Below are 25368 nucleotides of genomic sequence, written 5' to 3'. Positions count from 1 at the left end.
GCCTGCTATCTGTCCTGGATGCAGAGGTCATCTCCTAAGCCACCCTAGGTGCTGTGCTGCTCAACAGATTAGGAGATCACCAATTTTGCTGCGGTGATCTCTGTGCCTGGCCCCAAGGGCCCTATGATATGGGGAACTTGTGATGATATTACAAAGCCAAGGCCCAACATATCACTTCTTTTGATTCTGCATTGCTGTTGCAGAGCTTTTGGTCCTCATAATCCTAACTTGTCTTAACTTCTTCAGGAGGTTGGGTCTTCCTGTTGCTATCCTTTATTTCCACAGCATGGTTTTAAGAGTTGCGCACCTAAATCAGATCTCAAGTTTGTGAGTTGGCTGTCAATTAATGGTCCTCACTGGACATCTAACGTGGTGTTCGGTTACGCTAATTTCCACCCCTCCTATCGGCAGAGAAAGATTCTTCAGAGGGTCATTGGATCATTGACTCTGTTGTAAATGGAAGTGTTGCAGATGGATGTATGTCGTTACAACGCACACTTTTACAACGCATGCACTTACAACGCATTTTTTACAACGCAAAATCCATTACAACGCATTGCATTACAACGCATGACACTACAACGCATTTTTAAAAACTACCTTTACAACGCATTCCATTACAACGCATACTACCTGTACAACGCATACCATTACATTATTGTTAAATTGCATTTAAGGTAAGTATTAGATAGTATAGGGGTAAAAATTACTTTTCTAACTCCAGGGGGTGCAACAGTAGGGTAAGTGTTGGATAGTATAGGGGTAAAAATTACTATTCTAACTCCAGGGGGTGCAACAGTAGGGTAAGTGTTGGATAGTATAGGGGTAAAAATTACTATTCTAACTCCAAGGGGTGCAACAGTAGGGTAAGTGTTGGATAGTATAGGGGTAAAAATTACTATTCTAACTCCAGGGGGTGCAACAGTAGGGTAAGTGTTGGATAGTATAGGGGTAAAAATTACTATTCTAACTCCAGGGTGTGCAACAGTAGGGTAAGTGTTGGATAGTATAGGGGTAAAAATTACTATTCTAACTCCAGGGGGTGCAACAGTAGGGTAAGTGTTGGATAGTATAGGGGTAAAAATTACTATTCTAACTCCAGGGGGTGCAACAGTAGGGTAAGTGTTGGATAGTATAGGGGTAAAAATTACTATTCTAACTCCAGGGGGTGCAACAGTAGGGTAAGTGTTGGATAGTATAGGGGTAAAAATTACTATTCTAACTCCAGGGGGTGCAACAGTAGGGTAAGTGTTGGATAGTATAGGGGTAAAAATTACTATTCTAACTCCAGGGGGTGCAACAGTAGGGTAAGTGTTGGATAGTATAGGGGTAAAAATTACTATTCTAACTCCAGGGGGTGCAACAGTAGGGTAAGTGTTGGATAGTGTAGTGTAATATTATGCGTTGTAATGGTATGCGTTGTAAAGGTAGTATGCGTTGTAATGGAATGCGTTGTAAAGGTAGTTTTTAAAAATGCGTTGTAGTGTCATGCGTTGTAATGCAATGCGTTGTAATGGATTTTGCGTTGTAAAAAATGCGTTGTAAGTGTAGTGCGTTGTAAAAGTTGCGTTGTAAAGGTTGTTCCCCGTTGCAGATTGTCTAATCGTAAAGGGCCCAGAACGGTTAGAGTAGTAAAGGAGAGTTATCGCATAATAAAAATTTTACCACGCTTATGCTGCAACAGGCTGTTGCTCTACAGTTCTGCAGGCTTATCAAGATAAACACCCAAACCAGTTAAGTTTTCTTAGTGGTGCAGGTCAAGTCTCTGGCTCCAATGTTTATTACAGCCTAGGAACAGACACTATCAAAATAGTAATTGACTTTGAGCTACAAGCCCCATGAGCTGCTACAAGAACAAGAAAGCCATGAAATAATTAAACCTAATGCACAAAATCTCAGTCTTGTGCTGCATGCATTGTATGTCCTCAATGAGAAGTTTAGCCATATGGCACATGGTCTCCATACATACCATGCATAATACAGCCAATAAGCACATGGTCAGGAGAAGTGAAGCACCTCAGTAATGTGGGACTGAATGGATTTTGCTATGAGGGTCCGTAGACACTACTTCCTGTGCCACATATAAAACACCTGCCTATCCTCATGCATACCATTCAACTGTAACCAACCTCCAGTCCCACCAAAACATGGTAAAGGGACAGAAGCAACCATCTACTGTGGAAGGACACTTAACTACCTACTGTGGAAGGACACTTCACCAAGTGAAGAAAAACGTTGTGCTCTACTGGTGAAGTAACTAAAACAAGGTGGGGCACCTCTAATTAGCTTAATGTTGATTCCACTGGAGACAAACAGAGGGTCACCAGAAAATTGGAAAAAGTACACGATGCACACATATCCATGCAGTTTAAGGATGGTCATACCTACAAAATGCCAACCCTCCTGTGGAAAGAGTCTTAAACAAATGAGCATGCTGTAAGCATTTAATATCTTCCTGGCAGGCACACTGTCGAGAACAGTGACATTTGTTATGAAATTATCTTTTGGGGATTGAGGTACAGGAAGACAACTCACCTGCAACCTTTGGTGGACCTGATGGGGAAGAATAACAAGACTGTGCATCGCTCTGTCTCATGGTCCAGACCTCATTAGAAAGTGTCATGAGATCCAGACCTCCTTCTCAGATACACTCATATACTTTTAGTGATCCCTCAAAATCAAGACCCTGTTGCATTGCCATTGAGCATCAAGAGCTTTAACTTTGAGTTGTTTGGTGGCTGTATCATGTATTGAGGCACTCTTTACTCTAAAGTACTTTGTTCGTAAACTGTTCCTAGCCAATGAGAACGTTGACAGTGACCCCCCTCCTATTACTAAGACCTCATTCCATATCAAGGCCACCTACCTCATTGATGACTCCCGATTCAGTGCACGAGATCACCATAAGTAGTCCTACAGAAGAGCAGGAAACAACACTGGGTCTTCTCAGACAGCCCCAGTCAAAAACCCCTCCCTCCTGCACCTGAAGGGAAACAACATAGAGGTATACCACAAGAGAGATGAGGTATTCAGTTATTGACTGAAAGGATATTTATATGCGCGACAACCTGGTTTAACTGTTGGTTAGTGATGTATTAATGATGTTTAGAGTGCTCCTGGGGTGACGTCTTCTGGTCAGAAACGTCTTGTGTATATAAGTATCAGCACATCCTAGGCAGTGATGTGTCCCCCTGGGCACTACTGATGGTCCATGGTAGGCTCCTCAAATTAAACTCAATTCTTCGGTTTGGGCTTCAATTCATGCTTTATTTAGGTCCTTGTGTTACATGTACTTTCTTTTCAATGGTTAATTCCATCTTTTTAAATTATAATGACTGGATGTTGATGTTAAACCGATGCATTTCGTGTATTACCCCTTCGTCACGGAAACAATACTGAAATTAGCATATAATTCAATGAGGGGACATGAAATGTGTGTTAAAACATTCATAACAATCTGTTATGAAGATCCGGGTAATGTTCAAATATCAATTCGTGCTTCTGGGTTGGTGATTAACATCTGCGATTGCGGCCCAGGGGGACACATCGCTGCCTAGGATGTGCAGTCATGTTTACAATGAAAGAGAAAGCCTCACCCATATTGTAGTGGAATGCTTCATCTTTGGCTGACTCATGTCATCCTGACAAGACAATATTGTCGGGCTGGCCTCAAACTGAATAAAAGGTACTATGGAATAAATGTTGCTAGATAAGCAAGGATCCAAATAACTGTTAAAAACTCACTCTATGTATACCCAAGAGGATTCCTTTTATTCAAAGGTACATCGGGCAGGATTAAAATGAAAAGTAGTGTGTACAATGATAATTATGTCTTAGTCCTTCCTTTCAAGTGCCAACATATTTTGGCCCTCAGTAAAAGTCACACAGGGTCTCGGTTCTTTATCAGGGCTAAAGGCAACCCTATTCTCATTGTTAAGTGTGGCTTTGTGCATAGCTACGAGTACATCTTACCTTACCAGTGGTTGTAATACCGGCCGACGGAAGCACTTGTAGGCTCCTTGTGGGACTCACTTCATGCAGAATATGTGCCTATAGAAGGGGTCCCCTTCCACCGAGACCAGTTTACCAGAGTAATCTGAAGTTTGGATATTAAGACATTACTACCGCTGGTAAATTAAGACTTACTGTTACCTCTACACAAAGAGATCGCTGCCTGCATGGTGAAGATCTCCACCTATTTGTGCATAGTTAGTAGCAGCAACTTTACACTCATAAATCCTGCTGTATGAGGCTCCAGCCCAGTACCAGGTGCAATAAAGTCTGGACCCCGGGACAAATTTCCATAGGTCAAACCAGTAATCACCAAAATATAAATCTTACGCCTCATTTTTTTTTGCCAAACTCAGAATATGTGCTTTTTATCGCACCTGGGAAATTCGGAACCCTGCAATGATGGATTTTATCAAGTTATATTGCATCCCACACCAGAACACTAATAATCAAGGCCCAAGTGTTTTGTCAGACCTTTCACAATAGCTTCTTAGAAGTTGGAAATCATTTGGAAATGCAAGACATGTTCAAGATTCCAAAATAAAAATGTGTGCTTTCTATTGTAAAGCATATGCTCACCCATAAACCTACTAATTTATTTCAGAGTTTTCTATTGCAGGATAATGCTGTCCTTTAGGCTCCTCTGAGCTCCAGATAAATACAGGTGTGTACAGTATTGGTGAATTTAATTTTGTGTAGTGTATGACAGATAGTAAAGCCATGGTGCTCAGCCATGTGGAGCCTTTACTGTATCATCTACAGGAGTTACATAGGTGATTTGGTGACCAGTCGTTGTGGGAGCGTATGTTGCTGGATCAGATAGCAGGTGGATATAGTTTGCTCTTTTGAGTAATTGATGACCATAGGTATATCCTAACTTTTATCTTTTTTTTGTTTCCACAGGACAGAACAAATATCTGCAAGTTCTCAAGATCTTTGTTTGGATTTTGGTTCTGATGTTTTACTGCAGAGCTCTGTAAAACGGCAGCTGATTCTCACCAACCAGACAACAATAAAGGCTCCATTCACGCTAGAGGTTGCATATTTCAGCGGTTCTCCAAGTGCCTCAAGTAAACAGATTACCAGTCAGTGAGTAGGAATGGATTATTTGTTGATTAAATGAAATTGTATGATTTCAAACATACATACAACTGCCCATGGGTCAGAAGGTTGATCTTCAAACATTCTTATGGTTGTACTTAGCCAACAGGCCTAAGCATGGTTGGACTTGTATCTTCTTTTTTGCACTATAAGTATAGACCATCAAGTTAAGCCATACTTGGAGCTCTTTGCTGAAAAAACAAAATTGCCTGAAAGTCAATTTGTAGCTATGATCACACAAGTGAATAACTATTTTCCAGCTGGTGCTTCTTTGCCTGAGGGGGTAGGGAATATGAGAAGCAAAGTACTTGATATAGTTTGTGAATAACTCATTTCAGTTTTGCTTATGTATTTGATTCAGACTACATACAGAGTGTTAGACCTGTCAGCCCTTTGGCAGTTCCCTCCTCATTTTATTATTTTTGTCCCTTGTCCCCTTCTCATTTTTTCTGCCTACTAAACTTTTTGGGTGCTGATGTAGAGGTTCCGGGCGCCTCTTCCACCTCACTTGAGGGAAAGACGCAAGGTGCTCCTCTGAGGAAAATAGATGAGGAAGGTGAGAGGCACAAAATGGTGGCTCCAACTGTCACTTCAGCACCTGGGCCATGACTGCCATGAGAGGTTCCGGAACCTTCTGGGCCCTTCTGGCAAGTCAGGCCCAAGGTGATAAATAGAGGTGGCAGGAGGGCAGCCATTTTAGGATAGAGTGGACTGCGTGGCAAACAGGAGGAAGGCGCCTGTGTGAGGAGGTGGTTGTGCTGGAAAAGGAACGGACAGGTTTAAGGGCCTGCATAGATTTCCACTCCTGGTGGCATCACCCCTAACCGTGCGACCGGGCCCTGAACGCAGTCGGAGATCTGGTGATCAGCGTTATCTGGAGGTCCAGTGGCCAGACTCCTTGAAAGAGGTCCAGGAGCAGTCTGTGACCGACTCCCTATCCTCATCCCCCGCTAGAGGGGCGATGTCCATCCCCAGGAAATGAGAGGGTTCTGGACTCTAATCTAGCTGCACAGAAGAATTCCTGGCACCCTTAATTTGCCCCCCCCCCCTTTTCTTCCTCTCCACGAGACCCTACCTGAAACGATCACCGCCGCCACCCCAAGATCGGAGGGCTCCTGTTGTCCTCTGGAGGTGGCTCGCTGCTGAAGGGAGGTTGTGAGAGGCTTCCTGTGAGGAGCGGGTGAGGAGTTTCGCCTGAGAGAAGAGAGAGACGCGACAGGCTTGGAGGCCGGCATCCTCAGATCACGTGTGAAGGGCCGTAGCGCCGCCCCTCTCTGCTGCCGGTAGCTAAGGAAGGCCGCGCCCCGTTTGACACGCTGTTTCTGGAGGCAGCGGGCGCCTTCCACAACTGAGTCCGGATCGACCCGGGGCCCGGCCGGCTGGCCAAGCCCCCCAGGAAGTGAGGCCCATAGCTGTGGAAAGCGTCAAGGAAAGGCCAGCGACAACGGAGGACACCCGCCGAAGAGTAAGCGTTGTTAGATGCACTTCGGTGGGGGTGCCTAGAGTGACGCCTCTGACTCTATGTCAGGATTTCCCCATCGGGTGCCATGAGTTCAGTCACCCTGGAACATGACCCTTCAGTGCCGGATTCAGCGCTACTACTGAGGGGACAACCAGCGCGATCACAGTAAGCGGGGCACTAGAAGGTGGGGGGTGGAAAGAGAGTCCCCGGAGGGCACCTGGGAGTACGCCGCAGCGGGCAGGTGTTGTCCTGATATCCATTAGGTTCAGTTACTGGGGAACACAGGCTCTTGGCAAATAGTACGGGGAAAGAGACTTGAGTTAACACGAGACTGACCATTGGGGAATACAGTCCTCCCACACGGTGTTGAGGAGAAGCAACCTCCCATCCAGTGACAGCTTGAGTTCGAATACCATGTTAATGTAAATGTTATGAGTTGTTGGTTAGGAAATAAGCAGAGTTCTGTAGACCGTCTAGAATGAACCAATGAGTTGCCAGCCACAGTGAATGTCCAAGGTAGCGCCTAAAAGGCAGAGATTGGATAGGATTGGCAGTATAAGAGTCAGGTGGTATAGTTGGGAGGGGAACCATCGGATCGAATGTTTTGAGGGGACTAAATGCTCTTTCGAAATGTGATTAGAAGCTCAAAGGGCGAATCCAAGACTACTGTATGAAATGTATTGTTTGGAGTGAATTGTCATTTCCTCTCCAAGTACAAGGTACATTGTTGTCATGTGAAATTGAGGATTCTTGTAGAGTAAGACAAGTTTATCTAGTACCGTAACGTACAGGTTTGACCTTAGACAAAAGAGAGAGGTTCTAATGCAAATGAAATGAACTGGTTCCAATTGTAATGTCAAAGTGAAAACTGAATCTTGATCAGAAAAGAAATGTTATAAAGTTTACAGTAACTCTTTTACAAAAATCGGTGTAGTGTTCTTTTTGAGTGATGTGGCGCAGGATTGCGAGCTGAGTGGGATGCAGGCCTGAAAAGCCAAATGGAGTGATGAGCCAAGTGACCTGAGCCAAGCTACCCCCTTAGACGTAGGTCTAACACAGAGTCTATATACTTAACCTGATGATGCTCCAACACAATTGGGCGGAAACGCCATTGTTACATGCAAATATATTAGATATATAGGGCCTGATTTAGCTTTTGGTGGAGAAGTACTCCATCACAAATGTGAAGGTTATCCTATTTGTTGTATTACACATGCATTATATCCTGTGGCACTTTTAATGTGGTGGATGGCATATCAGTCAAATTTGTGACGAGTATGCCATCTGCCAAACTCTAAATCAGGCCCAAGATTTGCTACTTAATGTGTTAGACTACCTAGATTGGGCTGAGTCTTGTGATTAATGGTCTACTTATTTTTGCTTTTTCCAATACCTTTCTGTTGTCCCCATAGGCACAGTGCACACTATGCCTGCACAGATAATTGTTAATCAAGTATTAAATATAATTTACTACAGTTTAACAGGGAGGTCTCACTGTTACAACTTCCTAAATTCATTCTCCTCAAACTAATACAGTTCCTTGATTGCTCAGTGTGAGGACAATGTGTATGCTTGTCATTTTGGAATGTTGTAGAAGTACTGTTGGCACCTGCCAAGCCAAGTGTTGGCACCTTCCAAGCCCTCCCTTCAGAGTGAACACGCAAGACGGATACCAACAATAACTCCCTATCCTAACACATTGAGCACCTACACTTCAACCCACAGCCAGCCCTCCACCAACCATCCCTCCCCTGTCACTCCTTACAATCGAGCCTGGCCCCCACACGACCATAAGGAAGCATCCCCACCCCAATAACCAAGCACCCCCTTACTACTCCATCCAGATATCACTCGAGGTCTCCCCCCTCCGCAGGTTCCCGCCCCTCAGCTCCTATCCTTGAGCCAACAATCAGACCTGGTAGCGCGTTTGGACAAGTTATCTTTACAAGTGAACCGACTTATCCACGAATTCCATGAACTGATAAACCCTCTCACCCGACCATTGGCCCTTTCGTAGGCCTATTAGCTCTCTAGGAAAACCACATACAGCCCCCACCTCTACAATCGGCCTCGACCAGCACGCCTAGCTCCCTATCTCTAATACTCTACCCCTCTACAACACCCTCTCACGCCCTCTCATGCCCTAAAAGAACAATGGTGGAACTTGCGTCCAGCGAGATCGAGGATCAACTGCTCTCATATTCGATCCCTCTAGATAATGACAAGGTCCCTAAGGCTCAAATTCAACCCATTCTAGCCAACCCGAATAGGGAACCCTCTAACAACCAGAGTCATAAATAGCGACAATCTCAAGCAAGTGAATATCACACAGCCCCCTACATCACACACGCCAATTTGGCTGAATTGTGCACTACTCAATTGTAGATCAGCAAAAAAACATGCTACAGAGATATTCGACCTCATCCAAAACAATGAGCTAGATATCATAATCCTCAGGGAAACCTGGCGAAATCCCTCCTCCACCCCTATATTAGACCTCCTAGTACCTCCTAATCACAACATTATCCGTCTTGACAGAACCACTAAACAGGGCGGGGGATTCGCTTGTATATACCGGAACACACTATCGGTATTTCACATGGAGGCTTCCACCTCATCCGTAGCTGAATATCTGTGCCTCAACATCTTCAGTAATCACCTCCCAATTATGCAAACTACATACCTTCTACCACCCTCCAGGTGATAACTTACTCTTCATCGAACAATTAATGGAAATTATCTCCTCTAATGGTGACCACTCACTATCCCAAATCTACCTCGGTGACTTCAACCTTTACTGGTCTAAGCACAATGAGCAAGCAGTGATCTGTCTTAACGCTTTTCTACCAGAGATGGACCTTTTTCAATTCTGTGACCGGCCAACTCACAATAAAGAAGAAATTCTAGACCTCATTATTTCATAGGGTAATACCATCACTTTGGTAGACATTACTCCCTGTGATTGGTCCGACCACTACTACATCTTCTTCAGTATCAATAGGGAGGTGTTACCGAAAAAGACCCAGCCCAAGAAAATTAAACAGTGGAAAAGGGACCTCAGGAATATTAAGACGGACTGTCTAGCTACCGACTGTAAAAATGCCTTGTCTCCCCAAGACGACCTGACTGATGTTCATGATCTCACGGACTTCTACAACTCAACTATCTCTGATATTATGGACTCAATAGCACCTAAACAACTAAAAAATACCGCCTCCAAATTCTCCAAACCATGGTTCAACCTAATCTCCGAGCGCCGCAACTTAAGAGCAGCTGACCTTCTATGGAGATCAATACCATCCACCTTGCACTTAAAAACCCTTATATCGGTTAGAAGCTCCTACAATAAAAAAATCAAGACGACTAAAGCAGACTACTTCAGATCACAACTTATACAAGCCTCTTTTCACCCCCAAAAACGTTTTGAAATTGTCAAACAGCAATCAGTGATAGCTTCCAATAATATCGACTCAGCAGACAAGTCTCCTTCCTGCACCGATCTGGCTATCTTCTTTATGGAGAAAACCAAATCCATCAGCCTTGACCTTGAAGCAAAGAGGGCCCGTATTACATCACTTGAGAGGATGGTTCAGCCTGTCCACTCAGCGAATCAAAAGCCGCTCAGTATTAGCACTGAGAACAAGGCCACATGGAACTCCTTCTCGGCCATCATTGAAGATGACATCTACAAAACCCTGCTTAGCATTAACCCCTCTAATCACTTTAGCGACCCACTGCCACCAGCTCTCTTCAAAGAAATCAAGGAGGCCATCATCCCCCTCTGGACTAAAATTGTTAATGCCTCTTTATCTCAAGGCAAGATCCCTGAATGTCTAAAAGCAGCCCAGGTCTCACCTATTCTAAAAAAGACAGATGCAAACAGATCTGATCTCAACAACTTCCGCCCCATCTCCAACATCCCCACTCTGGCTAAACTATTCGAAAAATGCATCCAATCACAATTGTGTTCGCACATCGAGACTTTCAATCTCCTGGATCAATACCAATCTGGCTTTAGGTGGTCACAGTACTGAATCGGCACTCATCCACATCATTGATGATATCTTAAACATGCTAGACCATAACGAATCCTGCCTCCTAATCCTCCTTTTTTTTAGTTGAAATGTTTTTTATTGTTTTCCAAATCAACAACTGCAACACACATCCCACGACCTCCACCCGTCCCAGGAGTACCGCACAATTATCATCAATATCAAATATCCAGGAGAAGGAACATCCTTCCCACACAGTCCCCTTCCCCCCCCTCCCCCACCCCATGTCAGTGTGCCCCCGTCACCTACCCCTCTTCTGAAGTGCCCCTCCTCCCTAATAAATTATGTACGGGAGCCCAACCTCTCCCTAAGCAAATAGAGCCTTCCCTCATGCCGACCCAAGGTGTATGCGCCCAGGACCCACCGCCCTTCCCTTTCTACTCCCCGCTCCCCGCTACCTCCTGCCCATCAGATGTGCTCTCCCCTTCCCCAGCATCAGACATCAACCCCTGAAGTTCCACCACCAACGCTTCCCATGCTCGGGCCGTCGCTAGTGCCTTCTCATCGTCCCTCCGAAGGGCCAATTGCACCCGGAGCGTACCCTCAGCCCCCGCCCATCGCGCAAACGCCGCCCTCCACCGCAAGAAGCTAGGCCCCCCCCCCGGGATTTCCAGTGCATAGTCAGTTCCCTCTTGGCCATTATCAACCCCAGATCATAAAACTTGCTGGTGACCTTCGTACGGTGGGTGTGGGGAAACCAAAGCAACAAACAAGCCCCCATTTCCGGGGCTATGGAGCGATCCGTCACCTGGTTCAAACAATCTACAACATCAACCCAATAGGCACCCAACTGCGTACAGGACCAAAACATGTGTCGAAAGTCCGCCCCCTCCCCCCCACACCGCGGACACTGAGAGTGTACCCCCCCGAAATATTGCAAGATCTTGGCCGGCGTCAGATACGCCCTGTGTAACGTAAAAAACTGGACTAACTGGAACCGGGCATTCCTCGTTCCCTTCCAGGCCCTCCGCACCAGCGTGGACCACGTGGACTCGGGGATCGCTTTCTCAAGGTCCGTTTCCCACTTCTCCCTCAGGGCGCCCAGTGGGTGCAAGCCCTCCATCGACAGGCGGCGGTAGAGGCAAGTAATGGCCTTAGTCGTCCCCGCCGCCATCACTACATATTGGCAACCGGCGGCGGTCTGCGGCTCCGAAAGCCCCATATTCCAATGTTTCTGGAGGCTCACCACAAGGGCCGCATGGAGCAGAAAGTCCCCCCGCGGGAGCCCATAAGAGTCCTGCAAGTCCTGGAAGGGCAACAGCACTCCCTCTCTGAATAAGTCCCCTACCATCTGCACGCCCAGCTCCTCCCAAACAGCTAGCCCAGACCAATCTCCCCCATGCGGGAGCGCCGTACACATCCCCAGGGGGATCTCCAGGGCATAGGGGTGGACTATAGCAGCCCTCCTCTGACACCTGTTCCAGCACAGCCGGAGGGTACGTTCCTCCAGGGTAAGCTGGGTCAGGTCTAACCGCTGGTGGAGGACTATAAAGGCCAGCACATGCCGCGGAATCAGCCTGTCCTGTGGGCCCTCCGGGCCTCTATACTCCCTGGCCACCGCCTGCGTAAGCCATTGGAGCTGGGCCGCCAAGTAGTACCACTCAAAATCCGGGGCTGCCAGGCCCCCCTCCGCTCTCGGCTGCCGCAACGTGGTCAGCGCCACCCGCCGCCTCCCCGAGCCCCAAATGAAGCCCGTAGACAGTGCTCGTAGCCGCGCGAAAAACGACGCCGGGATCCATATAGGAAGGGTGCGAAAAAAGTAAAGGAGGCGTGGCAACGCCACCATTTTCAACAGCGCCACCCTCCCGGCACACGAGAGTGGGAGCGTGCTCCAAAACCCCATGCTACCCCGCAAGCCGCGAAGGGCCCTGCCAACATTCCCCTCCAACAAATCAGTCTGGGTATGGTAAATGTTAACCCCCAAGTATCGTAAGCAGCTGCCTTCCCACCGGATCTGTCCCAACGCCCGCGGGGTCCGACCTCCCTGCGACAACGGGAACAAACATGTCTTGCCCCAGTTGACCTTAAGCCCGGACAGGCGACCAAACTCCTCCAAAAGGGCAATCGCTCCGCCCAGCGCGCCCTCCGCATCCGCCAAAAACATAAGCAGATCATCTGCATATAGAGAGATATAGTGGGCGTCCCCCCTCAGGGAAACTCCAGCATAGGCGCCCCCCCGTCGGGCATGAGCCGCCAGCGGTTCAACGGCCAGGGCGAACAACAAGGGGGAGAGGGAGCAGCCCTGCCTCGTCCCCCTCCGCACGCGGTAGGGGACCAATATGGTAGCCCCCGTCTTCACTCGGGCCGTGGCATCGCTATAGAGCAGGGCGGTCCAGCGTACGAAGCCCTCCCCCAATCCAAACTCCCGCAGCACTCGGTATAGATAGGGCCATTCCACACTATCAAAGGCCTTCTCTATATCGACCGACAGTGTGCAGGCCTCCGGGTATGCGTCCCGGTCCATCTCCATCACCCGCAACAACCGTCGAACGGAAGTGGCCGTGCTGCGCCGAGGAATAAAGCCCGCCTGATCCGGGTGAATTAAGGCGGTCATATGGGTCAAGAGGCGCGACGCCAGTATTTTGCTCAAAATTTTATAATCCACCGTCAGCATAGAGAGCGGACGGTATGCCGTGCGCGCACCGGCCTCTCCTCCGGGTTTCAGTAAGGGTACCGCAATCGCCTCCCGAGCGGAGGCGGGCAAACGCCCAAGCCGCCAGGCCTCGCTGTACACGACCTGCAGCTGCGGTGCCAACAAATCCGGGTAAGCCGCATAGAACTCGACGGGCAACCCGTCCGCCCCCGGGGTCTTCCGACGGGCCATGTGCCTAATCGCAGCGCGGATCACGCCCAGCGATATAGCACCCCCTAGGTCTTTCCCCATCTCCGGGTCCAGTCGGGTCAGTCGGGCCTCCAATAAGAAGTCAGCAAGGCCTTCAGGCTCCCCCGCCATAGTGCTATCATACAGCCCAGCATAATAACTGGCAAACCGCTGATTTATCCCCATCTGGGAATAAACCGGGACCCCCCCTGCTTCAACCAGGGAAAGTATCGGGTCCCCTCGGGCCGTCGGGTTCGCCAACCACGCCAGAAGGGATCCCACCTTATCTCTTTCCGCGTGCGCTCGCGTAAGATAGCTTTTATGGTCAAAACAGCGGAGCTTCTCCACTCGCACCGCCACGCCCTCACGCGCCTCGACAACTGCCGCCAACTCACCGTCTCCCGCCTGATGCGCACGTTCAGCCGTCCGCAGCTGGGCCTCTGCCCCCTCAATCTCCTTCAATAAAGTCTTCCGCACTCCGGCCGTGGACGATATACAAACCCCCCGAACAACCGCCTTAAACGCATCCCATTCCGTTGCCCGGCTAGCCGCCGTACCCGAGTTATGCCCAAAATATTGTTCTATGCAGCCACTAACCTCAGCCAGGAAAACCGAGTCTTCCAGCAGCAAGGAGTTAAGGCGCCAAGTAGGAATTGCTTGCCGCTGCCTGGACCATTGCAGCTTCCCCACACAGGGGTTATGGTCCGAGATGGTTTTAGCTAGATATTCAAAGTCTGGACATCCGGGGAACACAGTATACTATCCAATCGGACATACAACTCATGAGGGGCCGAGTAGAAGGAATAATCCCTGTCTATCGGATGGTGAGTACGCCAAGTGTCCACCAGACCCCAAGTATCCTGCCAGGCCCGTCTACTATTGGCCACCCGACGGACCACCGACTGCGCAAGGGGCGGGTGGGACCTGTCCAGCTCAACATCAGTCACTGAATTAAAATCCCCTCCCAACACCACCGTCCCCGTCAAATACGCCGCCAACTGACCCGACAGCCTGGAGAAGAACGCGGCCTGGTCTACATTAGGGGCATACACACTGCACAAGGCCATGTCCCTCCCGTCCAGCCGCCCCTGCACTGCTACAAACCTGCCCTCCGGGTCCACTAACGTCATCAAAGGCTGGAAAGGGACTCCCGCCCTCACCCAGATCAGGGCACCCCGGGCAAACTTCGAGAAGGTAGTATAGAACAATTGACCCCGCCAGCGCCTCTGCAATGTCTTCCCCTCCTCTCTATCTAAGTGGGTTTCCTGAAGGAAGGCTACCTGGACCCCTCTCCGCACTAAGTAGGCATGGACTTTGTATCTCTTCACCATAGAGGTGAGCCCCCTCACATTCCAAGTCAAAAACCTCAATTCAGGTGGGGTCCCCATCCCATCGCCGAGCCAACCACCCTTTCCTACCCCTCCGAGGCACACTGACAATCCCCTGAAACCCCATAACTCCCCAACTCCCCGGTCTCCCTCCCTTCCCCAGAACAGGTGCTAAACCACAGTTACCCATCCAAATACCACCCCAAACAGAAACCAAACACTCTGGTAGCCACCAGAGTCTCACTATGTCCGTGAGGTTGAGGTGATGGCTCTACGCCAGACGGGCTTGACGACAGTCCTCTTCAGAGCATCCACGCCCAGACTCCGCCAATCCTCCCCCAGCGCTCCGCTCCCTGCAGACCCCCCCGCTCTCTCCTCCAGGTCCCCTCAACAGTCCCCATCCGCCAGGCCCCATCAGGTACCGGTCCCTCCCCGAGCCCCGCAAAGCCCGGCCCGGCCTCCCTCTCCACACGCACCCTTCCTGCCCTGCCCATGTCCCTCGGTCCATGGCCAGAGAACTCCCCAAACCTTCAAGCGTCCAGCAACTCGTCCGCCGTCCCAGGGGTAACATCAGGCAGCCACTCCGCCTCCCCGTCAGCGCCATCAGAGTGGGAGTCCTCAGTGCCCTTCCGGGAGCCCGAATCCTCACTGGGCTGGGAGGCCGCGGCCCCCGAAATCACAGAGACCGCCCGCAGTGCAGCTCGCCGTTCCAGCACCGTCTGGGACGCTCCCGGCGAGCGGACCCCCGCTGTCCGTACCTTATTGCGTCTGCTGCGACGGGTCTTCGCTAAAGATCCCGGCGGTCCCTCTCCATCAGCATGCGCCGCCGCGCTAGTCCGGACCGATTCCAGCCAACTCCAGGCTGCTGCGGGGTCATTGAGGAAGGATGTCGTCCCATCCAGCACAACTCGGAGGCGGGCCGGGAACAACAAAGAGTACTGCAGCCCCTCATCCCGTAACGCCTTCTTCACCGCCTGGAATGAGGAGCGTCTGCGTTGGACTTCCATGGGGTAGTCCGGGTAAATAGAAACCGGAACGTTCTCCACCTGGTAGGGACCCAGAGTTCTAGCCCTCTGAAGGATGATATCGCGGTCCCTGTAGTGCAGCAGGCGGGCCACCACCAGCCGCGGTGGGCGGCCCGGATCCGGGGGACGAGCCGGGACCCTATGTGCCCTCTCCAAGGTGTAAAACCGCGTGAGCCCCTCGGGCGCCACCACCTCTTGTAGCCAGGTCTCTAGAAAGGTTAGCATATCTCCCCCTTCAATCTTTTCGGGCAGCCCCACCACCCGAATGTTATTGCGGCGGTTGCGCCCTTCGGCACCCTCTTCTCCAGAATCAACACCCTCCGTAGGAGTCCGCCGTCTGACCCTCCGATACTTTCTGCGCTGGCGCTACCAAGTCCAGCCTGTCCTCCGTTTGCTTGACCCTATCCACCAGCTTCCTGTGGTCCGCCCGAAGCAGCCCCAGATCTGAAGACACCTGTGCGATATCAGTCTGCAACGCAGTTCTCGTGTCCGCTATGGCCTGCAGGATTTGGTCTAGCTGCCGTTGCTGGAGACCCGCCGCGGAGTCAGCACTCGTTCCGCCACCCTGGCCACCGGCAGAGTCTCCCATCGAGTCCGCTGGGTTCCCTCCCAGCTTGGGTCGCGGTTTGCCCATGCTCCAGGCCAGGAAGCACTTCAGGGAGTCCCTCCGCAGTCGGCCTCCAGGCCTGCTCTCCGAAGCAGCGGCTCACACGTGGGCCCGACTCACCCCTCGCCGACCGCAGGGACCTGCGCCTCCCTGCCTCCGAACAATGAGGACGCTGGCGTGCTCCTGCCGCTCTCCGCTGGGCGCCCCGGTGTGGAAGGCCCCCACCGCTCACCAAAGACCGTCCTCTCCGCCGTGGCAGGGATCAATGGCCGACCCCCACCGCTGCCCTCCGGGCCACTCGGGTGCTGCGTCACCGGAGCAGGCACCGTCCCACAGCTGGTCCTTCAAGCCTGCCACCCAGGGCAGCCAAATCTCCACCGCTGAGGCGCCCGCAGCGCCAGCCGTCCACCTCTTGGCCCCCGCCTGCCAGCCAGCTGCACCGGGCCCTCTGCCTCCACTCTGACTCCGGGGCCGCCGCTCCCACCTCAGGCCCAACGCCGTCCTCCGGGTCGTCTCCCCTCCGCCGTGCGGTCACAGCCGCTAGTTCAGGCTGCGGCAGGGCTCCCAATACCGAGCCTCTCGCTAAAGGCGGACTCCGCCCCGCTCCGCTGTCCGCCACGACGAGACCGCCACTTCCGGGATCTCCAGCCGGTCTCGCCTCACTTCCGGTCGGCACACCGTTCGCTGTGGGCCGTGGCTGCGCGTCCCCGCACAGGCCGCCCAAAATGGCCGGCGGCCACCCGCCTCCGCCGCGATTTCAGCGCAGCGCCAGCCCTCGGCACCGCGCTCCACTCCGCCGTTCCGCTCCAGGGGCCCAGACCAGGCAGGGGAAGCCCTCCGGGAGCTACGGAGCACCGGGGCGACACTCTTTACAGGGTTTTGGCTGGGCTGGATGCGGAGCTCGTCGCTCACGCGTCCATGCCCGTCGGCTGCCAAGCCACGCCCCCCTGCCTCCTAATCCTCCTTGATCTCTCTTCAGCATTCGACTCGGTTAACCACGACAACCTTCTAGCTATTCTGGAACACAGGATGGGCCTCTCCGGCTTTGTACTACAATGGTTCTCTTCCTTCCTTCACAATAGATCCCAAAGAGTTACGGTGAACCATACCTTATCCCATCCATCTGCAGTTTCCATGGGGGTCCCACAAGGCCCTGCCCTTTCTCCTATACTCTTTAATCTTTTCCTGGAACCACTAGCGAATGTTCTATCTTCCATGAACATTTGTTTCCATATGCATGCGGATGACATGCAACTTAATCTGAAAATCAATTCTTCTGAAGACTTCATCTTGCTGAACTCATCCTAGACGATTATCCAACACTGGCTAACTAAAAACCATCTCCTGCTGAACACCGCCAAAACAGAATTCCTTCTCATTTCCCCTCCTAAGCACACCCTCAAGATTGACTTCTGGATGAAACACCTCACTAGCTTCAACTGCTCCTCGGTTATCATCGACTCAGCAAAATCTCTTGGAATCACCCTGGACTCACACCTGAACATGAAAAAAAATATTAGTAAGATGTGCAAGGGTGCGAATCACCAAATAAGGACTTTTAGAAACCTAAAACCTTTCCTCCTGCAAGACGACTTCAAGCAGGTGGTACAAGCACTTGTCCTACCTAGGCTAGACTATGGAAGTGCAATGCTCTGTGGCCTCCCCAAATATACCTTAGCCCAGCTTAGAGCTTAACTGAATGCCGCTGCTAGACTGATCACTGACACTAAAAGAAATGAGCACATTTCCCCAGCCTTGAGATCTCTAAAGTGGTTACCCTACAAAGCAACAATACAATTAAAGATTGCTTGTATGATGCACAAAGCCCTCCACTTCAAAACACCTGGATACCTGGCTCAAAACTGGAATTATTAGGTGATTGTAGACCTTCCAGAAGTGCTAACTCATTTCATCCAAACCACAGACTTTTTGCAAAAAACAAAAATGAGACTCAGAGCCTTCTTGGGTGTGGCACCCAAGATCTGGAACTCTCTCCCATCTGAAACTCGCAGAATCCCCTACACGGCAGCGTTCAAACAGGAAGTAAAAACAATCCTAAAGACCAAGTTCCTGCCTTAGTTGGACCATGATTCGTCTGTTTTCAAAATGTCTGTTTTTTTACATTTATTTTTTAGCAACTGTTAATTGTCTATGATTCTTTGCCTTACCTATTAAGTAGCGTTGTGCCTTACCTTATTAAGTTATATCTTGCTCGCATTTATGTACAATTTCATTAGCTCAACATGTTAGCCTCTCTTACCTCTATGTTCCCCTACTTTCTTCCCCTTTCCACTACTGTGAAGCGCTCGAATACCCTTCGGGGGTCTTGTTCGCGCTATACAAAACTTTTTAAATAAATAAAAGAACAATGTTTCTTGCATGGCTAATTAACCCTGCTTCTGCTTTGGTCTTTTGCATGTACTATATTGGGTTACAATGTTTGTACTGCAGCACTTTATGGGGCCTCTGCGATCTGGTGATAGAGGGAGGAGATGTCACAGAGAGGTTGAGGACAGAATGGGGCGAATAGGACCAGGGAGGAAAAGTCAAATGGTAGATTAAACACAAAAGATAAACTAGTAGAGCCAAGCATGAAAAATACAGTGTTCAGGTGTGACCTTCCAAGTAATGACTTGCCTTTATTTGTTAAAAACTCTCATTTCATTTCCTTCCTATTCCTAAATTTCAGGTCAACTTATCACACCACCCTACACCACTAGCTGTCATTTTAATGTTTGCACTATTCCCTCCAAAGACTCTCCCCACTGTATCTGTCTACAGGTTGTTTTAGTAACTAGAACACTTGTTGAACCAGGACAAGGTAGACAAGGCCTTTGATCTTTTTTGACATACATACATTGAGCAACTTTAATTGTGTAAATAATAATAAAAACCCCAGAGTCAACTAAAATCTGTACACCATGTACTTTAAACATTATTTGCTCAACCAATGATCAATAACCATCAACACTAAGTTCTTCCTTCCAGTCGCCTGTTCCTCTTTTCCTAAGTCTACCGCTGTATTGACAACCTTTCCAAAATTCAGATAACATATACATTAACGGCATTGCATAGCACCCGATTTCTCATGACTTTATGTTCCATGCACTCCTCGGCATTTGTTGACTGCTGAGCACCCTTACACTAAAAACATACCCTAGTACTGAAATTGTTCCTAAAATAACGCTAGATTTAGAGGTAATTGAGATTGTGGGAAAAAAAGCAGTAAAATCTCCATCCACCCTCACCATTATGAGGCATTGTACATGAGCCTCCCTAGACCATTCTTTGGCAATATACTTTTTTGAGAGTCACTCACTCCTTTGGAACTGTACCTCACCCCTCAGAAGCTGTGCTTCACTCCTTTGTTTGGTCTAGCTTCACAGCACAGCTGTCGCCAAACAGTTATGTGAGAATCACCAGTAGAGGGGCTTTGGCTCCATCCACATGTAGGGAATCAGGAGTACATGCATTGATTGGGGAGAAGTTGTATTCCTCCACAAAAAAGTGATTGACCTCCACACAGCTGTGATCATTTTGCTTATTTATCCAGCCGCCTGTGCTTGAACTTTCAGGGATGCAAACGCATGACATTGTAATGCTAGTAAAGTGTCTTAGATAACTAGATCATTTATTGTGTTTTTCTCTGGTGGCAGCACAGGCGGGAAGAGGGCAGTCATTAACCTATATGGATTTTTAGGTCTGGCTTGACAGTGTAACTGTCATCTGACCATTTATCCTACACCAATATCATCCTAAAGTTCTTTGCTTCCACACAAATACATATCCATTCTCACTTTATCTACATGTAATGCTTTACATTACCATACAGCATTCCTTTAAAGTCAGACCTATTGATATTGCCAATGCTTGTTGAAAACTTTCAAAGAAATAATCCAGATATACCAAAGCTCTTAAGACAATCATATACCCACATCAACATACTATTAAATTCATTTGCTAACGCAAAGAATCAGACTGCCACCCTTCCTCTCCGAACACACAGAGATTAACTCCGGAGTACCTTAAGGGTCATCTCTCAGCCCAACGCTCTTCAACATCTACATGGCCGCCCTAAACACCATTATCAGACAGAACGGACTCATTATATTCTCCTACGCCAACGACACCCAGCTCATCCTCTCCCTCACCAAGGACCCTGCCACCACTGGACTCAGCTTCCAGGAAGGAATAAACGACGTTGCATCCTGGATGAGCACCAGCTGCCTGAAGCTCAACTCAGAGAAGACAGGTCCTCATCCTCGGACCCTCTCCCACCGCATGGGACAACACCTGCTGGCCCACCACCCTCGGCAGCCTGCCCACCCCCACCGACCACGACCGGAACCTCTGCATCGTACTCAACTCCTCCCTCTCCATGACCCGGCAGGTCAACGCCGTCTCCTCCACCTGCTTCAACATCCTCCACATCCTTCGCAAGACCTTCAAATGGATCCCCCGTGAAACAAGAAAGATCGTCACCCACGCACTAATAACCAGCAGACTGGACTACGGAATGCCCTCCATGCCGGAATCCTCCAGACCATACAGAACACCTCAGCCAGACTATTCCTTGGCATCCCTCGACAAGAACACATCTCCCAACACCTGCGAGACCTCCACTGGCTCCCCGTCGAGAAGAGAGTAACCTTCAAGATACTCACCCACGCCTACAAATGCCTCCACAACACCGGACCCCAATACCGCAACAAAAGAAAATCCTTCCATGTACCCAAATGAAACCTCCGATCTGCCGACCTCGCCCTCGCCGAAATCCAGCGCCTCCACCGAGCCAGAATGGGTGGAATAACCTTCTCCTACATCACGGCCAAGACCTGGAACGAGCTCCCAGTTAACATCAGATGCTCCCCCTCTCTGCACATCTTCAGGAAGACCCTCAAGACGGCTCTTCGACTGACCGGAACTGCATACCCCCCACCAACGACTTGAGACCCTCACTGGTCAAAGCTTCTAAAGCTGACGTCACTCTTCTATAGCTGCCCATAGAATTTCACATGCACTCTTACAGAATTTATTTGAGCTTTCATTCCATCTGTGCATTTGAAGTACCTCTCCACTTAGACGCGCACAAAAATGCACACAATGGATTAGGAAAGTATATATATTTTCCGGCCTCGTGGCTGCTCCACCTACAGTAAGCTGGAAACATACTCAGCCTCTCATATTTATTCAAAAGACAACAGTCATGTTATGCTTCTTCGTTCCAAGAAACGCAACGGGAGAACCTCTGAACGCCCCTCCCCATGTATAGACTTCACCAGTTAACACTTCATCTACACATGCATGCATCTGCAAACCTTCCAAGGTGCCACCATAAGGCTGAGCGTACTATAGAAATGTAGTCACAAGAACAAAGTACAACCTCTAGAAACAATTGATATTAAAAGATCATCTTTTAATCAAGTTCATTTTAGATATGGCAGTGTATAGCTATGTTGTATTCACCGAATTAAGCTCCTAGAAGCACTCAGAAAAGCCCATCAGATCATGCATCTAAAGCAAGTCATTAACAATGGAGGTCACAACTTTCAGTTCCCTGGTTTCAATAAAGGGGATGGATGGGAACAAGGATCTTGACACTGTAGATTGCAGCACAGAACAAACACTTGATTATATTGAATCATGTAAGTACTTCCAAAAGCTAGTAATGATTGCTATAATACCATGAAGAATACCTGTGAATGAAGTTGCAAACTGAAAGCCCTAAGGACAGGATATTTGAATTTCAGACTTGTTCTGTCCCAGTCAAGCCCAAATGGTGGTTAAGTAACTGTCAAGGTCAAAAATATAGAATGTAGAACAAGCTCTAGCAAAGCCCACAGGTCTCACATTTGTGACCTGGTGGCTTTACCAATACCTGTCAAACAAACATTTGCTGTACAGTATCAACTACAAAAAAAAGAAAAGATGTGATGATCCAAGGTGAGCATGAGCACGTAAACATCATGACATGTCATTCAGTAGGCACGCACATGCGTCACCATGCATGCGTGCGCCTACCAAATGACGAGGGCACAATTTTGCTCATTTAGTTATCCAACATGGTGGATAGAACTTAGAGCTATAAATAAAAATATGAATTTTCACTTGTTCAAAAACAAATTCTGAAAGTGAAGTGGCCCAGCAGCAGATGGGAGTTACTCGGCCCTCCAACAACAAAACCTATGTCAACCATGCATTTTAGGGACTGCTAGCGGTGGAAGAGCAACAGACAAGCTTTAGGCTGTAGGAGGAGGAAAGGTTAAAAAAACAACAGTGGAGAGTGGGAGAAGGATTGCCATGGAGGGTGTGGTGAGGGTAGGTATTAAACGGGAAAAGCAGCACACAAGGGAGAGAGCAAGTGTTGGGGAGTGGGAGCAACACAGTTTGGGGGTCGGTATTTGCATGAAAAGCAGCACACGAGGGAGAGAGCTGGAGCTGGAAAACACATTTACTCTCATGGAAAGCTGAAAAAAAGTATTTCTCTAAATGTGAGAAATTGATAGATACAAGCTAGCAAAATCAGAAAGATTTAGAGCACGCTATGATCCAGGGGAGTGGCTAACCCAAGAAGAGTAAGATAAGCCATTGAATAAAAAGCACGCAAATGAGAGTAACAATAGATTTAACAAATGTCCAGCAATGGGTGGGCTATAAGCCCAATGTAAGTTTTAAATGTAGTCCACAACATGTATTTTGCAAACAGACAACTAAAATACATCTGTAGGTGATACCTAAAAATAAAATTAGTACTCTTACCATCTGAAAAAAGCAGCTGGTAGGGCTCAGAGAGAAAGAGAGAAGAGGAAAACTGACCCTCAAACAAAGAAAACCTAAATATACAATGTGCCTGTTGGGTGCACCACAAAATAATCTAAAATAAGGTTTATAAACACCTCAATGGTTAGATTACCAGATGGCATTAGTTATACATCCTGCCTTAACAGTAAAAAAAAATTAAAAATGTAAATGTAGAAGCAAACTATGGTGAATTATATGGACACTACCCACGGCAGCACAGGCATGTTTTTTTATATATATAGGTATGTATATTTCACAGTGATGGCCGCCACTCTCTAATTATAGCTAGGTCAGAGCTTTCATAGAAAGAGCTTTTATTGTTTTGATATTAATTTTTTGCAGCTTGATGAACGTACAAAAACAATTTCATCCTCGTTGGCTCCTTCATTGAAAGTTTTGCGCTGATACCTATAGCATGGGACAAGAATTAGGAGGGTGGGACGTGTCAAAACACTGATTTCCCATGTTAATTCCCATAGGAAAATGTGCTCCCCCATACAGAAGAAAGAGCTGAATGGATTTACACCAGATTTGCCAAAAAGTTAGAACTGTGGTAGGTGACAGCTCCTCCCCCTCATCAAGTCAGTGATGGTCCATCATGCCAACATCTGTGGCCTTTTCGTTCACTGTCTGGGAGCAATACACAAAGTCCATCTGCCAGCTACACCTAGTCAGTCATGTGACCCAGGATACTGGCATCAGAAACCAAATGGTGTAGACAAGAAAATGCCTACTTTCTTAAAGTCTGACTCTTCCATTAAAGAGTGCTTTCAATTACAATTCTTTAGACTCCACTCTTAACATTTCTTCCTGCTTCCAATTAAAATCTATCACTTATTAAATGGAATAAGTTAACTCACTGTTATCCTATGGGGGATTTAGCCATTAGAGTAGTGAAAAATGAAAGTAAGATTTTTCACTACCAGGACATGTAAAAGTTAAAAGTACAGGTCCAACTTTTCAAATACACTGCACACTGCCCTCTGGGCTATTTAAACCCTACCCTAGAGGGGAAGGGTATCCTTATGTATTCAAAAGGAAGGTTTAGGCCTGAAAAAGGTTTATTGTGCCAGGTTGAACAGGTCAGCAATTTAAACTGCTCACACAGCCAACGTTTAAAAGGCTACTCAAGCAGCTGGCACAATCAGCGCTGCAGGCCCACTAGTAGCATTTAATTTACTGGTCCAGGGACTGCCAAGTCAGTTAAATGTGACAAATGGATGTGAGCTAATTTTACCTAGTCCTAAGGCCAATAAAAAAACAAGATCAGCAAAAACTAGAGGAGGAAGAGCGAAACGTTTGGGGGAAGACCACCCTAAGGCTGTCAGATCTTACATGCATACCTCCTGATTAGAGCCAAAGGGACAAAAGGCTTCAACCTCCTTGAACCAGGCACTTGTCTGCTCTGAGTCCTTCCCTCCCATGTGGTGCCATCCCAGTCCTGGACCCTTTTAAGGTGGCCTAAAGATGCTCTTCCAGTCCAGCTGTGGACCAAGCAGAACTGACGCATCACGACTCATTGCCTCGCAAAACTCTGTATTAAAACCACTGCGCAATGCATTTCAATCGCAGAACTTCTCATCACAGTCTCGTCGAACCCACCACTACGTGACTCATCCTTGACCCAGGCCTTCGCATCGCAGGCCCATCATAGACGGCATCCTTGCAGACAACGCAGTATTCTGCATCGCAAGCCTGCAACTTCTTCAGAACCAGTCAGTGCGTGGCACATCTCTGACATAGTACCTCGCATCACAAGCCACGCGTTGATGGCCTTCTCAACGACAATACAGGACCCTGCATCGCAGTTTCCCAAGACTGCCTCTATGCGACGCATCTCCACACCAGGAGCGTGCATCGCCGCTACTGCACAACACATTATCGACGTAGGATCTCCCAGCGCTCAATAACTAGGATTGAAGGTATTGTTGTTCAACGGGCCTAACTGGGTCTCTGTATCCGGCCCGTGTGCCATTGCGGTCGGCCTGAACTTGTGATTTGGTCCCAGTTTGGCACGACCAGATAACCACAGCTGGCGCTTAGTGCTTCTAGGCAGTATTTCGAGCTTAACTCTTTAAAATTGCCTATTTCCAATTCTACTGATTGCATTTTTGTCACTTTGGTGTCAAATAAATTATTACATTTTAGTCTATTTTTCTA

General features: G+C 48.5%; 1 protein-coding gene across 1 annotated transcript in view; it reads left to right on the top strand.

Annotated features, from left to right (window-relative positions):
* The window catches only part of DLEC1 (DLEC1 cilia and flagella associated protein), a 576582-nt gene that overhangs the window by 410380 nt on the left and 140834 nt on the right, over positions 1 to 25368 (top strand). The window contains exon 25 of the mRNA XM_085628869.1: positions 4915 to 5100. Within this exon, the coding sequence (XP_085484995.1) occupies positions 4915 to 5100 (186 nt within the window). The remainder of the gene's footprint in view (positions 1 to 4914; positions 5101 to 25368) is intronic.

This window comes from Triturus cristatus, chromosome 10, assembly GCF_964204655.1.
Source record: "Triturus cristatus chromosome 10, aTriCri1.1, whole genome shotgun sequence".
NCBI classification, from domain to species: Eukaryota; Metazoa; Chordata; class Amphibia; order Caudata; family Salamandridae; genus Triturus; species Triturus cristatus.
This window is presented reverse-complemented; position numbering and strand designations above follow the sequence as displayed.